Source organism: Trachemys scripta, chromosome 1, assembly GCF_013100865.1.
Source record: "Trachemys scripta elegans isolate TJP31775 chromosome 1, CAS_Tse_1.0, whole genome shotgun sequence".
NCBI classification, from domain to species: Eukaryota; Metazoa; Chordata; order Testudines; family Emydidae; genus Trachemys; species Trachemys scripta.
In genome coordinates, this window is record NC_048298.1 from 126,572,259 (window position 1) to 126,588,621 (window position 16,363).

The 16,363-nt window shown below is 42.1% G+C and overlaps 1 protein-coding gene across 1 annotated transcript in view; it reads left to right on the forward strand.

Annotated features, from left to right (window-relative positions):
* Positions 1 to 16,363, forward strand: part of MRPS35 (mitochondrial ribosomal protein S35) — a gene marked incomplete at its 5' end in the record, with an annotated part of 51,880 nt that overhangs the window by 14,905 nt on the left and 20,612 nt on the right. Inside the window, one exon of the mRNA XM_034759842.1 lies at positions 6,910 to 7,019. Coding sequence (XP_034615733.1) covers positions 6,910 to 7,019 — 110 coding nt within the window. The remainder of the gene's footprint in view (positions 1 to 6,909; positions 7,020 to 16,363) is intronic.

The following is a 16,363-nucleotide window of genomic DNA, read 5'->3' on the forward strand; positions in this document are numbered from 1 at the left end:
CCATGGAATAAAGAAACCTCTGTTGATGTGCAAATTTAAATACCGTATTTTCCGGCGTATAAGACGACTGGGCGTATAAGACGACCCCCAACTTTTCCAGTTAAAATATAGAGTTTGGGATATAGTCGCCGTATAAGACTATCCCTCTTCCAACGCACACCAAATAAAAATTAAAAAAACATCAGATTTTATTTCAATATGGTAATTTTAATTCAAATGCTTATGACATGCAGGTACTTAGCAGGAAAACTGTCACTTATAAACATAAGGCTGTTTGTCATCAAATATGTAAACATAAAACAGTGCAAGTGGATTAAACTTTTCCTAATTCACTCTAAAGCTGAAAGGAAGGATAAGACAATAAACCCATGGGAGCTGCCATGCTGTTTGTTTTCTAAGCTGTCAACCAAACTGGAACTGATGATGATAGGAGGAAGATAAACAATAGAGAGAGAACAAGTGCCGGGCAAGTCCCTGGCGAGTTAGCAACGCCCATCATAACTGCAAGCTACGGTATTTTTACAGGTTTTGTTGGCGTGACAGTTTCCCTTTAAAAGCCTTCAAAATCCTCCTGTTCGTCATCTGATATCATAAGTACATCAATGACATCTTGTGATACATTTGTAAGGTAGTCATCGTATGGATCGAATTCCGTATCAGATGGTGTGGTCTCAGCTTCGGCTTCCTCTTCATCTTGCCACAAGTAGTCGTCCTCCATACCATCTAATGAATTTGATATGCCACACTTCTTGAAAGACTTGATTACTGTTTCTGCATCAATATCATTCCAGGCTTTTATGACAAACTTGCACAAAACATCCAACTGTGGAGCACGCATGTTTCCTCCTTTTGTGAATGACTTTTCGCCGCTAACCATCCATTCATTCCACTGTTCTTGAATGCGATCTTTAAATGGCTTGTTTAGGCACACATACAGTGGCTGTACCAACGATGTCAATCCTGCAGGAATAACTGCCCTATCTGTGTTTAGTCTTGCAAGCCTTTGCTTGGTGCTGGGAGTTAAATGAGCCCTGAACATATCCCACACCAGTAGACTACATTTTTGAATAAGTCCACCTGGTCGCCTGCTCCATACATTATCAAGCCAGAGCTTTACCCCTTCTTCATCCATCCAGCCTTTTTCATTCACATGTACAAAACAACCAACGGGGAACTTGAGTTTCGGCATTGTTTTTCTTTTAAAAATAATCATTGGTCTCAGTTTGGCGCCATCAGCTGTGCATCCTAGTACCACTGTAAAACTGGACTTCTCATGTCCTGTTTTAATTAAAATTGTTTTTTCACCTTTTTGATGGACAGTTTTATTTCCAACCATATCAAAATTCATTGGAGTTTCATCCATATTTCCAATACTACTTAACGCATAGCCATGTTTAGTGCGCTGTTGTATTACGTATCGATGGAAACTATTTACTTTGCTATCAAGATCTGCAGGTAATTTTTGGGCAATTTTCGTCTTTTGCCTCAGTACCATATTATGCCTTCCCATGAATCTAGTACACCAGGATACAGTGGCCTTAAATCTCTTGCTGTGATCTGGGTTAGATTTGGCCCACTGAAGTGCAAACAAACATTTTTTTTCGTGTCACTACATAACCGTTTTGGCGATGCTCATTCACCATGTCGGCTACATGTTTTTCGAGTTCTGGCCAATGTGGGGTGCCTCTTCTTAATGCACACTTACCCCTTGGCATATTCTTTAATGCTTTTTCATTTGCTTTCCAGTCCCGAACCATCTTTTCTGTTACTCCATATTGTCTTGCAGCAGCACAGTTATTATGTTCCATGGCAAAGCTTACAACTTTAAGTTTGAAACTGGCTTCATATTTTTCTTCTTGCTGGTGGAGCCATGATGGGGTTTTGACTGTTGGACATTTGTATACTGTACTTTATGTACTGGTGCTATACTGTATGAACAGGTACAGATACTGGTGCTGTACTGTATGTGGTACCCAGTATACAACAACCAGCCAATCATGGCAAGCGATGTACCTTACCGGCGATTGGCTGGTTGTTGTATACAAAGCCTGCTTGGATTGGTCAGCTCTCCCTGCCTGCCCAGCCCTCCCTGTCTCCAAGACTATCAGAGCGGTAGCGCAAACACGCCTCTTTCACCCGTCTGGCTCGCCCTTGTATCCTATTACCACCTTCTCTGCCTCTCAGATCTCGCACATGCGCGCCTGCGCCGCTTCACTGCAGTCCTCAGGAGCGAGATCTGAGAGGCAGAGAAGGAGGTACGGTAATAGGATACAAGGGCGGGCCAGACGGGTGAAAGAGGCGTGTTTTTCTGGGCACAGCGCCGCTCTATCTCTTTTTTCCATATCCCGGGCGTCCCGGACGCCTGCAGCTTGCTCCGCCCTTCACTTACACCTTCCCGGTGAGGCGCCCCCTCACCTCGTCATTGGGACCACGTTAAGTCACTTCTTTCCACGTATCCTGGTGAGTGGATTTTCTTCTACCGTACTTGTACAGTGCCGCCCTTGCTGCTTTCATACGGTCACCGCATACGGCGGGGATGCCGCCGCAGCCGTTTTTGAGCTCCCCCCACCATATGCGGCGACCGCAGATTCTCCAGTCCGGCTCGGAAGTTTCAGCACCCGCCCTATAAGACGACCCCCGACTTTTGAGAAGATTTTCCTGGGTTAAAAAGTCGTCTTATACGCCGGAAAATACAGTAAAACAAAAGTGCAGAATTGTATTGTTTTTTGAAGAAAAAAATTGTAGAGGCTCTTTAATATCTTAATTTGCCCCGCAAATTTTTTGTTCCCTCCTCCTCCAATGCACTTGCTTGGGTCTAATCTCAAATAGGAATCTTGTCAGCTATTAGTCTAACCTAGTGTTATACGACTGAAAAAATAATCCGCTGTCATTTTACATCATCCACTATTAATGATACTATGTTTTATAAACATTAACTATCATAAAACAGTGTGGAGCAGTCCATTTGATAATTGGAAACAGTAAAATTAATATCCTGCTTGAACTAGCTAACTGCATAAATGTCTGTCATAGTAACATGGCCCTGGATGAGCAGAAATAAAAATGAAATCTTTTAACTTCCTGTAACATAAACTGAGCAGACAGTTAAATATTGCTTATGGAACATAATAATATGAGAATGCTATAAAGGTGTTTATTGTCATGAGTTTGGGATAATTACACTATGCACATGCGAGTATAACAGATACTGATACCCCACAACTATAGTATGAAAAGTACTGCTATGTTACAATGGAAGAATGCATTGTTGGTACATAAGAGCTAATGCCTGAGATCTGGGTTGGTGGTTTTCACTATGTACCCGGAGGTTCTGTTAAAGCAAGTCAGATAGCATACATAGGCACTGTAAAATCATGACTAACATGTTTGTTTGCCACCCAGTCGCTGAAACTATTCAGCGCTCATAGCATAATCTGTTCATATAGCTTTCTGCAGCACTGACCCAGTCTTAAAAGAAATATTTGACAAAGAATGATTGCCAAAATTTTAGCCATAAAATACTTAATTGGAGACGGTCATTCAAAAATACACGTTAAAACTTGCAGTAGAAATGTCCTCTCTTAACTGTTTTAAATGGTGGCTTAGGGAAGGGTTTTTATTGTTGAAGCTTTAATGAAAAGTTAAACTACTTAGAACTTTGGTTTCTAAGATCTCATTCAGTCTGCTCTTTGTAGACCACAACGATCCAGTGGAAAATCTTGCTCTGTGATGGTATAACCATTCGCCTGGAAGAGATTCCATTTTTAAATGGTGTTGAACATACATGAGACCCACTCTTGCAGACACTGATGTCTGTCTTACATGGAGCCAGAGCTCTCAAGTGCACTGAATCTTGTGCGACATCTGAATTTAGGGTGAATTAGGCTGCCTGTTCAACAATAGGAGGAAATTCTCGTCCCCTCCCCCTGCCTCCCCCCGTACTGTAAGCAAGAGACAGAATTCACATCTTACATCTACTGACTGCTTTTTATATTTCCATACACTTACACAGCCCTTATTAGTAAAACCTCATATCCTGATACTAAAAGGTAGTCAAGATCCCCTTCTTACAAATAACTTTACAGAGAGAGCATAAGGAAATTGCAGGCAGTACTGAGATTAGAGCTCTCTTCCACTCAAATTGCCTTTCAGACTGAATGTGCTAGATACGTGTTTTGGTTATCCAATCTCCAGTCACTGCACCACATTCCTCTCCTAAAGCAAGAGTGAGAACTCAGTATGTCTGATCTCCAAAATTCTAATGCTTGCCTAGTAAGTAGTTTTGTAACCCACAGACTGTGTGAGATGAGTCCCCATCTAGTGGCTAGTCCACATAGAGGTCAGCATTTGCTAAAGGTTTGTAGTGGGATCTGAAGGTCCAGGTTTCAAATTCATGTGGAGGGAATTTACAGTTGCATGTGACGATGTGTTTTTTAGTTTTCTTTCTAGAAACTGGTTAATGTAGTTAATAGATAGAACTTGGTTTAAAACAGAGCTTACAGTTTAAAATAAAATCTATAAATTGTGGTGTGACATGCAACAAAACACAGGTAAACCACATTTAGGTCATTTGTCAAACATTTTGATTGTGATGTCACATGCTATCAGACTTCCATTTTCTCTGTAAGCCTGTCTCCTCTACACATTGCTAAAATTATAGAAATCGTTCTTACATAGTCTGGACATAGAGGAAAACAGACTTCCACAATAGCATTGCCATATTTTCTTAAATCATAAGACCTCCAGAACAGGTAACATAGCTTTTGTGTATTTGTAAAAGGTTATGTGAAGTGAGTGCTGTGACATTTTTAGTGCTACTTCCTAACTTCCTTGTCCCTTTTTTCCCCTTGTTGGTTAAAGACATATATTCCAAGTTCTGTGCCTCAGCCATTTTTGAGTCATTAATTTAACCCTACTCCTTATTAATCTAGTACATTTTTCATGAAGTTTGTTAAAGCCTCCTAATTCTTTTAGCCCTTTAGCTAGCATTGACTCAGGGCTAGTCTACACTAGAATCGCTACAGCGACGAGCTGTAGTGCTGCTAGTGCAGATGCTCTATGCCAACAGGAGGGAGCTCTCCTGTCGGCATAATTACTCCACCTCCCCAAGCGGTGGTGGCTATGTCAGTGGGAGAGCTTCTCCCCCCCAACATAGCACTGTCCACACTGGCGCTTAGGTCTGTGTAATTTATGTTGCTCAGGGGGGTGGCTTTTTTCACACCCCGGAGCAACTTGAGTTATACCAAAGTAAGCCCGAGTGTGTACAAGCCCTCAGTCTGGGGGTTTTGTCTGCCTTTTCTTGACAAACCCCTTCCTTCCCTTCCTCCCTTTGATGGAGCGGGGGGGTGTTAACAGGCCACTTCACCTTGAATGGTCCCTTGAGATATGTGTCAACTACTTATACTAAACAATCTGTCTCATCTTGTATTTATCTGTGACGCTGAGACTGTCTACTTTACAGCAGCACAGCTGCACCGATGCTGCTGTGCCACTGTAGCGCTTCTGGTGAAGATGCTTTAAGACGATACGAGAGAGCTCTCCTCTCTGCTTAATAACTCCTGCCTCTGCAAGAGGTGGTAGCTATGTCTGCTGCAGAAGCTGGCCATACCAATGTGTAGGTTGGTATAACTTTGTTGCTTTGGGGTATGGATTAGTCACACCTCTGAGCGATGTAAGTTATACAGAAGTAATTTGTAGTGTACACATTGTAGTTTCCCAGACCTGAAAAAAAGCTCTGTGTGAGCTTGAAAGCGTCTGTCTCTCACCAACGGAAGTTGGTGCAATAAAAGATATTACCTCACCCACCTTGTCTCTCTAATATCCTGGGACCAACACAGCTACAACAGCACTGCATCTTCTTTAATTGTCAGAGCAAATTCTGGTACTCTTAGTGTACAGAAGCAGGGTCCATGTGGCCAGTTAATGCACAGCAGGCTAGAGCACCATAGATTTATAATCTAGCTTGCTGCACACATAGTCACCTCATGGACAAGCCCTAATTCTGATCTTTGAACAGTTCCTCAAAGAGCTACATCGGCCGCTGCTTGTTCCTTGCATTGTTCCTTATCAGAGGAATTAGTCCATTGCTGGTTAGCAGTAATGCCTTTTAGAATTCCTCAACTGCCTTTCACACTGGTGGATTCTAATATGTCCTCCCATCGCTCCTCAACAAAAATTTGTCATCCTGAAATCTAATATCCTTGTACAGGCGCATTCTGTGAATCCATTATTTGCTAAAGTGAATTCAAGTAGTTTATAGCCACTAGTACCAGTTTATCATTCTTTCTTGGGTTCTGTATATAATAAGTAGATTCAGGTTGATTTCTTCTTAGCTGGATTCTTCTGCTTGTGCATTGTAAAGCTATTTTCTATGCATCTAAGGACTATAGGCTTGATGCAGGAACAACTGTGGAAAACTCTGTGGCCTGTGTTAAACAGCCTATATGGTCAGTATCATCTCTTCTAGCCATAATATCTATGAATATTTTTGATACATGCTTGTATTTGTCAGTTGGGTAATAAAAATCCCCCAATAAGTGTTGTGGTATTTTGGAGTGCATCCTTTTTAGTGTCGTCCTGTTTTTTAGACACTTAGGACAAGCATCTTTGAAATATGAGTAGTAATCCTAGTGATCTGCAAAAGATACCTGTTGTTTTTTCTGCATCTGGATAAAAGGAGAGACTGACAAATTCACCCCAAAACTCTTTGTTCTCAAATGGTTCCTTGTCTATATTTTAAATATTTTTGACAAGTAATGCTTTTAAAGAGATTTCTATGAGTGCACATATCTCAATTCCTGGCTTTTAATTCTTCAGTAAAAGATAGTGTCTAATTCTAAAAAACATCTTGTGTGTGTATGTGGATTGGATCTGCAAAAGAACTAAAGATGTTTTCTCTTGTACTTCAAGGTTAAGCTTTCCAAATTGAACTTGGATGACCATGCAAAGAAGAAGCTCATTAAACTTGTAGGAGAACGGTACTGCAAGGATACAGATATGCTTACCATTACAACAGACAGGTATGGTAACACAAGAAAAATGTCTGTAGCATTGGCCCTATTGGAAAGTAGTGAGGGCCTGTTGCACTATGTCAATTTGTCTTACTAAATTCATGTCCCTTTCTGAACTAAAATCTACTGATTAAAGGCAATTACAAGTATTCAGTTTGCAACTATATGTTTGTAATGGAAAATCTTAAGTATCACCAGGTGCTGGAGAAATGCATATTTGTAAATCATTATTTTAAAATTATGTTTAGAAATGTGAGACAATTGGATTATATGAATTTTACCAACACTAGAAAGAGCATCAGGCAGAAAACTAAAAGGGCTTTGTTCCAAACAAAGATCTCTTCAAAACTCATCTATTTATAGGTCACTAATCATTGTAGTTATTTATAGTTACATTTCAGCATTGTAGTTATTTATAGGTTTCAGAGTAGCAGCCATGTTAGTCTGTACCCGCAAAAAGAACAGGAGTACTTGTGGCACCTTAGAGACTAACAAATTTATTAGAGCATAAGCTTTCGTGAAGAAGTGGGCAGTAGCCCACGAAAGCTTATGCTCTAATAAATTTTAGTCTCTAAGGTGCCACAAGTACTCCTGTTCTTTTTGTAGGTATTTATAGTTACATTTCAGCTCCCTGGAGGAGCCTGTTTTTTGTGTCTCACTGCGGCATTTAAGAGGATAATCCAAATATGAAGTTGTTTGTTTATAAACCAAAATATCCTACAAATTCAGAATTTAATTCAGTTATGGGGTAAAATCTGTTGATATATACATGTTAGTGTTTGTAAAGCACTACCAATATAAAAGCACTAACTAGGTAATCTTCAGAACACTTATGCACATCAGCAGTATTATCCTCATTTTACAGCTGGGGAAATTAAGACACTGAGTGTTGCTCGGGGTTCCATAGCAAATTACTAGAGCCAAGTTCAGAGCTTCAGAGTTCTGGCTTCCAGTCCCATTTTCAGTCCATTTGATCATGTTACTTTTACTTACACTTACACACACACCATTTTTTTTTTTTAAAGGTATCTTTCAGTGGAAAACTACATAACTGAAGTTAAAATAAACAGAAGGTGTAACTTTTTGGTCACAGGCCTTTGTATTCCAAGTTGTTAACAAATTGACTATCTGTTACAACTATTATTTAATACAATTTTGTAAACGTCTTTACTGAAACTGACTGTGTAGGTTATTTGATATTAGTAGCAAAATGTTAACTTGAGGTCCCTTCTGCCAGTCTGCAATGGTTTCTGTAATGGAAATTAACAATCTCATATTGGATTTTGAAAGAATAAGACTATAACCTTGATATCTTGGCAATGTTAATTTTTAACCTCTTAATAAAACAGATTCTAATGTCCAAGGCTTTGAAGGAAAGCTTTTGCTCCATCTACAAGGCCTTCTACATTGGCCTAAGGTACACTATTCAAACTGGTGTTTGTAAAGTGCTATGAGGTATCTTGAGCATGAAATGTACTAGAGCAAGTTACACTCAGTTCACTTAAGGGATCTTCCTTTGTGGAAAGAGTATGGGCAAAAAGTCTTGGGGCTCTTTTTTCCCCCCTCTCCTTTTTGTGACTGTTGGTTCCATCATGATTCTTAATCATTTAGATGGATGCTAAAAGTGGTTCCGTTGAGAGCAATCTCTCCTACTTTCTTCGGTTACACAACTTAGTTAATGGTAAAGGGTTGTGTTTGGGTGAAATTGAAACAGCAAAGTAAAGACTTGTCTAGATAAGATTTTTGCCTTTGAGTTCAAGCAGCAGTTCTTTGAGTGATTGTAGACATGTATTCCACTCAGATGTGCACATGCTTCTCGCACTAAAGCCAGAGAACTTTGCCTAGCAGTGCCTGTAGAAGTGGTACTCATGTCTTCTCACCCCTTAGCCTATTTAAGGTCCTCTTACTTCCCTAGACTATTTAAGGGCTGTGCCACTCTGACCCCTTCAGCTCAGGCTTTGTTGTATTTTATTGTATATAGTTAATAGTTGGTCAGTATTGTTTAGCAATACCCCTAGGTTTAACTTGTAGTAGTTGTTATTTAGGATAGATAGTTACCCTGGGTAACTCCCTCATTTGGGGTTTATACATTCTGTCGTATGAGGTGGATATTCCCAATAGCGACCCTCCACATGTGCTATTTGTTATGCCTGGGAGAAGAGCATGTTATAGAAAGGTGCTCCATCTGCAAAGTGTTTCAAAAGGAAATGCAGGTGGAGCATTCCATGAGGCCCACTTTGGCCCCGGGGATGTCCACAGATCATCCAGCTCCATGCTCTTCTTCGGAGCCGACACAAGATGCCTCTCTGGGTTCGAGGTCCACTGCTTCCCTTAGTCCTCTGAGAAAGAGTTCCCACAAGACTGACAGACAGACCATTCCAGAGGTCAGAGATTTTTCTTCATCTTCCAAGAGGGGGGCTGACCAGCACCATGATTCCTCCAGTATATCGGATGGAGTTGGGTCGCCTAACTGCTCACTGGTACTGTGCCAAGATCAGTTGGACACTGTGCTGTTGAGATCAGCACCAACTATCTCTGTGCCATTGGCCTAGCAGACAGCATCAGATGTACTCTGCCTCTCTGTTCCTGATTCCCCAATAATTCAGGCGCATTCCGCTGCCATGGCATCTGCTGCTTCTGCAGTACTCTTGGCATCATCTGGTCCCAGAGTTATCTCGTTCATCAGTATTGTATACCACACTGCCTAATGCAGTAGGGATGGGGCCTCTGGCCTAGTATGTACTAGCCACCTTGACCCTTATTCCCAGTTGCCCACTTGGAATTCTTGGGATGTTCCTTGGTGTATAAGATCCTGTTCTTCAAAGTAATCCAGAGGAAGGTTGCCGATTCTGGCTAAAATTTATCTTCCTGAGCCATCTCTAATTACAAGTACAATCTGAGGTAATTCCTCCTGAGCTGGGCCTGATGCTCTCATGCAGGAGCCTCCAGTGGCCCCATCCCCTTCTACTTCCTGCTCACCTGATGACTCTCTGATACTGGACTGTTCTTCACCTGTGCCTGAGGATTTTAAGTTATACCAGGACCTCCTGAGGCACATGGCTTCCACCTTGGGCATTTAAGCTGAGTTTGTGCAGAATACACCTAAATTGCTGGATATTCTCAAGTCGTTAGCTCCATGGAGGGTAGCTTTCCTGATAAACGAAGCTCTCTTGGCGCCTACCAAGTCCTTGTGGAATATCCCAGCTTCATTACCACCTACAGCAAAGCTCTCTGGGAAACAGTGTTATGTTCCTTTGCAGGGCTTCGAATGTTTCTGTTCCCATCCAGTTCATAGCTCGCTCATGGTAACAGCATTAATGACAGATCATGACACGGGAGATGTAAGTCCACCACCAGGGACAAAGAATCTAAGAAGATGGACTTGATGGGGAGAAAAATGTACACAACTTCATGATTACTACTGCGTGTTGCAAATCGGCAGGCACTGTTATCTAAATATGATTTCATCAATTGTTACTATGTTCAAACTCACAGTGAAGTTGCCAGAAGTGCCCACTTAAGGGTTTACAGCTTTCGTTGCAGAAGGTCATCTGGTAGGCAAAGCTTTGCTGCTGTCAGCCCTGGATCAGTCATAGACTTCTTCCAGAGCGATGGGATCAGCTGTGACTATGAGAAGGGCCTCATGGTTGCGAATTCCAGAAGATCTCCTGATGTTCAGCAGAGCATAGTAGACTTAGCTTTTGATGATTGGCTTTTGTTTTAGTAGAAAACTGATGAGACTTTACATTCTTTGCAGGACTCTCGGGCTACTTTGTTGGGGGTTTATACCTGTGACAAAGTAAGGAATTTTCTTAATGGTTTGCATGAATACTGTGTGTCTGTTTCCCTGTGTGCTGCATGTTTAATGAGGTGGTGGGAGAGGGTGTTTGTTGTTGCAGAGGAGGTGTGACCTCACTTAGCAGTCAGGGCTCCGGATAATGACCTGGAGATTGGGCACCCTAGCAACTGGTGACCGGAAGGCTCACCCCATCTTGGAAGTCAACCAGTTCAGACCAGTGGGGGAACAAATGGGGGGGAGGAATAGCTCAGTGGTTTGAGCATTGGCCTGCTAAACCCAGGGTTGTGAATTCAATCCTTGAGGGGGCCATTTAGGGATCTGGGGCAAAAATCTGTCTGGGGATTGGTCCTGCTTTGAGCAGAGGGTTGGACTAGATGACCTCCTGAGGTCCCTTCCAACCCTGTTTTTTTAAAAAAAAAAAAAAGGGACAAGAGAGGGGGCCCAGATGGCATCTTTACCTGGGACCAAATACAAAGGACGGAGGAGGGGCTGTTGGAGAAGGTGAAAAAGGATGATGGGCTGGAAGGAGGGGGCGGCTGGACTGGGGACTGAGAGAGCAGCCTGAGCCCATCGGGACTGGGGGCAGACCCAGATAGACTGTGGACCTGAGGGCCCTGAGAACTTCCTGTGCTGAGTTCAGACATTCAATAAACCCTTCTGTTTTAAGCTGGCTGAGAGTCACTGCAGTCTAGAGATCAGGGTTGCATTGTTGCTTCTGGGTGTGGTGAGTGGACTCCCTGAGAGGGCCCAGGGCGAGAGAGAGAGGGGTGTGCAGAAGGCTCAGAGGTACAGTTCCAGGAGGTGGCAGGGCCAGAGGGCCTAGCCCCAGAGAGAGAGTGCAACCTTCACGGAAAGCTGTCACACTGAAGAGAATTACTCCGAGGGACCATATGGAGCTGAGAGATCACAGGGCCTGTGAGTCCTTGATAATACTCCAGCCACAAGAAGGTGGCATTATAGAGGTCAGCAGTAATAGCATCAATATCACTCTCAGCTATTTTTCTGGCAGTTGTTCTTCCCTGTTATGCAGCAGGAATTATCTAGTAGAGGACATGGATTGTGGAGGAGAAATGGGCCTTCTGGGTCTAATTTCCGCCAGCTAGCTGGTCATCCTTCAATGAGCAAACAGCCATTTTGACTTTTAGATCCAAGGCAGCATTCCAGTTGTGACTTCCATGCCTCCATCTGCTCAGGTTGGCTTGTCTTGCTTTATCCGTGCTTGGGATACAGTAATACACAAATAGGTCCGAAGCACCATGAGATCGGGTTGTGCCATTCAATCTCTGTGCATCCCTCTTCCCTACAGTCCTACCCCTTCCCTCTTCAGAACCCCTCTCACAAGCCACTGCTCTTTCAGCAGGTCCAGACTCTGCATGCTTCAGAAACTATAGAAGTGGTCCCTCTGCAGCACTGGGGAAAGGAATTCTATTCCTGGTATTTCCTGGTCCCCAAATTCAAAGGAGGGATGAGACCTATTCTCAATCTCTCCTCTCAACAAATACATCAAATATGGGAGACTCCGTATGGTCATTCTAAGCAGCTATTCTTCTGTGTTAAATCACAACTCGCTTGCTGGCCTGGATCTTCAGGATACTTACTTCCACGTGGTGACTTTTTTCCCCCAAGCCACAGGAGGTTTGAGATTTGTTGTGGCAGGTGAACATGATCAGTACACAGTGCTACCCTTTGACCTGTCCCCTCTTCCTTTCATTTTTACCAATGCGTGTTAGTAGTGACGACATACCTCAGAAAAAGAGGAATTCATGTCTTCCCGTATTTGAACAATTGCATAGTGAGGGGCAAGTCAAGAGAACAAGTCCTCTCACCTGTCCAGTTCACATTATGCCTTTTTTGATAGTCTGGGTCTGATCTTGAACAAGAGAATGTTGACATTAATACCATCTCAAAAAATCAAGCTCATTGGCGCCCTCTTTGATTCTACAAACTCAAGGGCATTTTTGCCAAATGAGTGATTCCAGGCAGTTAGTCACCTGTCTGTGTCTCTGCTATCACGCTTCTGTTCCAATCTGAGTGTTTCTGAAGCTGTTTGGTCATATAGCCAGACCCTTCATGCAAGATTGCACCTTTGTCATCTTCAAGCGTGGTTGAAGTTGATCTATCACCCAAATTGTCAAGCATTGGACTGTCAAGTTCGAGTGCCTCCAGAAGGTCTGGATTCTTTCCAGTGATGGTTAGTTCAGAGCAGTGTATGCCAGGGTGTTGCCTTCGCTTGCCCCCACCACCCCGGACAGGACCATAATTACCAGTGCTTCCACAATAGGTTGGGGAACACATCTGGGGGAATTGGAGGTACAAGGTTTGAGGATGGAGCAGGAAGCATCTCTTCATATCAACATCTTGGTGCTTTGAGTCACTTACAATGCCTGCAAGGTATTTTGAGTACAGCTCAAGGCTGTAGCAGTTCATGTACCCACCACCACCACCACAATGTATTATGTGAAGAAGCAAGGGGGAGCTCGCTCCAGTCAACTTCATCATCTCTTGACAAAGCTCTAGCAGCTCTGCACCGAAGATAACATCACGCCTGCAGTTGCTCATTTACCAGGGGCCCAGAATTACTTGGCCAATTGTCTTGGCAGGAATTTCTCCTAGAATCATGAGTGGTCTCTGAAGAACAGAGTGCTGAGGTCCACCTTTACATCTGTTTGCAATGAAGGACAACAAGCAGTGCGGGTCCTGAGCAGGTCTCAGTCCGTGTTCCCTGAGCGATTCACTTAATCTGAATAGTGGATCAGTCCTGATGTATGCTTTCCCCTGATCCCAGTCATTCCTGGGATGAAGCTGGATCATAAGATTGATTCTCATCACAGCAGCTTGGTCAAGATTGCATTTCTCTGTGATGTTTCTTTACTAATGTTTGCAGGATTGCTACTTGGTCTTCCATACCTACTTCTACCAAACATTATGCTATCACATCTGTGACCAAATCAGATTTGAATTTTGGGAAGGCATTCTTGCAGTTGCTCTTTAAAGTAGACTCAAGCCCCATCTCCTCCTGATACTGCTTTTGAGTCACCTGAGTGGAATGCACGTCTGCAATCACTCGAAGAAAAGATGGTTATTTACCTGTCCTGTCACATTATTCGTCAAGATGTGGATGCAGATGTTTATTTCACAACCAACCCTTCATCCCCTCTCCATTGAAGTCTCAATTATTGATGTTTGGTATGAAGGAGAACTGAGAGGTCAGGGTTGTGTTGCCCTTAAATAGCTTGGGGAGGGCCTAAAAGGTCAGTGGTTATGAGTGCCACCTGTACAGGTACTGCTACGCAGTGTTCTCTGACTTTGGTGCACTGGGCCGTGTGCACACCTGAATGGAACACGTCTGCACCCACATCTTAAAGAACAGTTACAGTACAGATAAGTAACTTTTTCACTGATTAACAATGATGCAACTTGTTCAGTATTCAGTTATAACATACATAGCGTTTCAGTGTGTCAACAACAATTTACTAGCTTGGATGCTGACACTAAGCTCTCTAATCATGGTTATCAATTATGAATTTTAGATACTAGCCTTTGGGAAGTTCTCATCAGAATTGTAAATAATAGTAAATAATGATACATCTGATTTCACCTGCAGAAGTAATTTAATTTATTTTTCCAATAATCTGGCAGCTTCAAATTAAAAATTACTTAAATATCCTTTCCAAATGGCTTGCGGTGTTCAGAAAAGCTTCAGACAAATGTCATGGCCTCAGCAAAGTACATAGCATAAGTATTTAGTTTTGCTTAAGGAATAAAAAAGCTTTTAATATTTCTTGAGCCTTTCTGCTACAACCTGTAATTAAACTGAATTTCAAAACCCTTCTTTGTCAGTCTCGAGTTAATTGAAAGTAAAAGTACAACTTAGCTGTGTTCAGAAATATGAAGCAAATTATGATAAATTTAGAATTAATCATGGACACCTGCATTTTGTGTAATTCATTTGGAACACTAGTTAAATACATAAACCAGTAACTGAAGTATTTTATATATCCCAGACTTTGTCCAAACATTGTGAGGGTTGTCGTCCAAATATTTCTATGTGGTGACAACACTGATTCCTAATTTTATTTCCCATTTTATTATCAGCACTGTTGTTAGTACATTCTTTGGCTCATACTTTCTAGGTTATTTTGTGTAACTATTATGTCCTTTAAGGTTTAGTGATTGTAGCTTATTATTTGATTGAAGCATTTCTATTAGGGTTATTTGTTTTATGAAAACTTCTTCCACCAGGGGGCTGTAAAGAACCTCCAAGTGCAGGAATGGAAAACAATACTCTTTGCTGATTTGTTTTTGAGGAGGGAGAGAAATCTGTTATGTTGGGATATCACAAGACTTATATTAGTTTAATGTTGCTTTTTTTAAAGTTTAGGTTGTTTTCCTGATGCTTAGTTTTGCCTTCAGTGCGGTTCTCTTCGTGCCCAATCTTATTTTTAAGAAATAACTAAGAGTCAAACTGTTACCTCAAAAATCCCCAGTTAAAGATCCTGTGAAGCAAGTTTTTATATGTTCTCAAAGCTGCTTAGGTGGTGATAGAGGCAGGCTTCATTTGGTGATAGAGTGGTTTGGCCTAATTCCCATTTGGAGGCTGGATATTTTTTAATTACACTAAACTAAAAGCAAGCCCCGGGCACAAATAGAGGGATGGAAGGCTTCTGCAGCTATTATGAAAGTAGTAATGTAAACAAGGTTTATGTTCATTGAAGAAATATTCACTCTTTAAATAGTGAGAAGTTAGATTCAGTGTTGCGGAGTAGGGACAACGGTTGGCAAGTGTTTAAATCCAATTTAAGCTAGTTTAAACGGTAGATTGTAGACTTTACCTTTGTGACCATTGCTAACGTGGTGTGATCGTGACGTTTTTCATGCTTTGGCTGTCCAAGTATCTGGTTCTGTAAGTCAAAAGGAGTTGTCCCTGTGTTGAGCATCACCAATAATAAGTTTCTGTGGGACAGATGAGTCAATTACACCTGTGTAACCGTGTGGCTTTTAATGAATTTGCACAAGTCTTGCTGCTTTAACTTGATGAACTGTTCTGTTAATGCAGAAGGCATAGAAACCAACACCCTCAATCTTAATTCTGTCTGCTCTACAAGGTTACTGGAAATTAAAAGCCGCAACAATTAGCAGACATGACTCCAGATGCACAAAAAGATTGTGTTCCACAACCATCCTGACAGAAGAAATCCTGCCCTGGTTTAAAAACCTCTGACCTGGCTTTGCAGGTACTTTAAGCCCAGGCTAGCTTAACCAGTTGTGGGTAAAGATTAGAGCCCAGGCTCCAGTTTAACTCGGGTCATTGTCACCAGTCTTCTTTTGAAGTGAGGCAGTCAATCGAGTGCTGATAGTCCTCAGTGTCTGTCCCGCAGTTCCCCCAAAGAACAGACAAGTTCTTCTGCAGTTGACAGGGAAAGAATCCTAGGTTGGCTTAGCACACAGAATCGTGGGTGAGTGCGGAAACAGAAAACACAGTAATGCAAGTAGGACTTTCACTGTGGGGATCCTTGTGCCCAGACCCGGTTGCCAATCACCTGCATTAACTGTG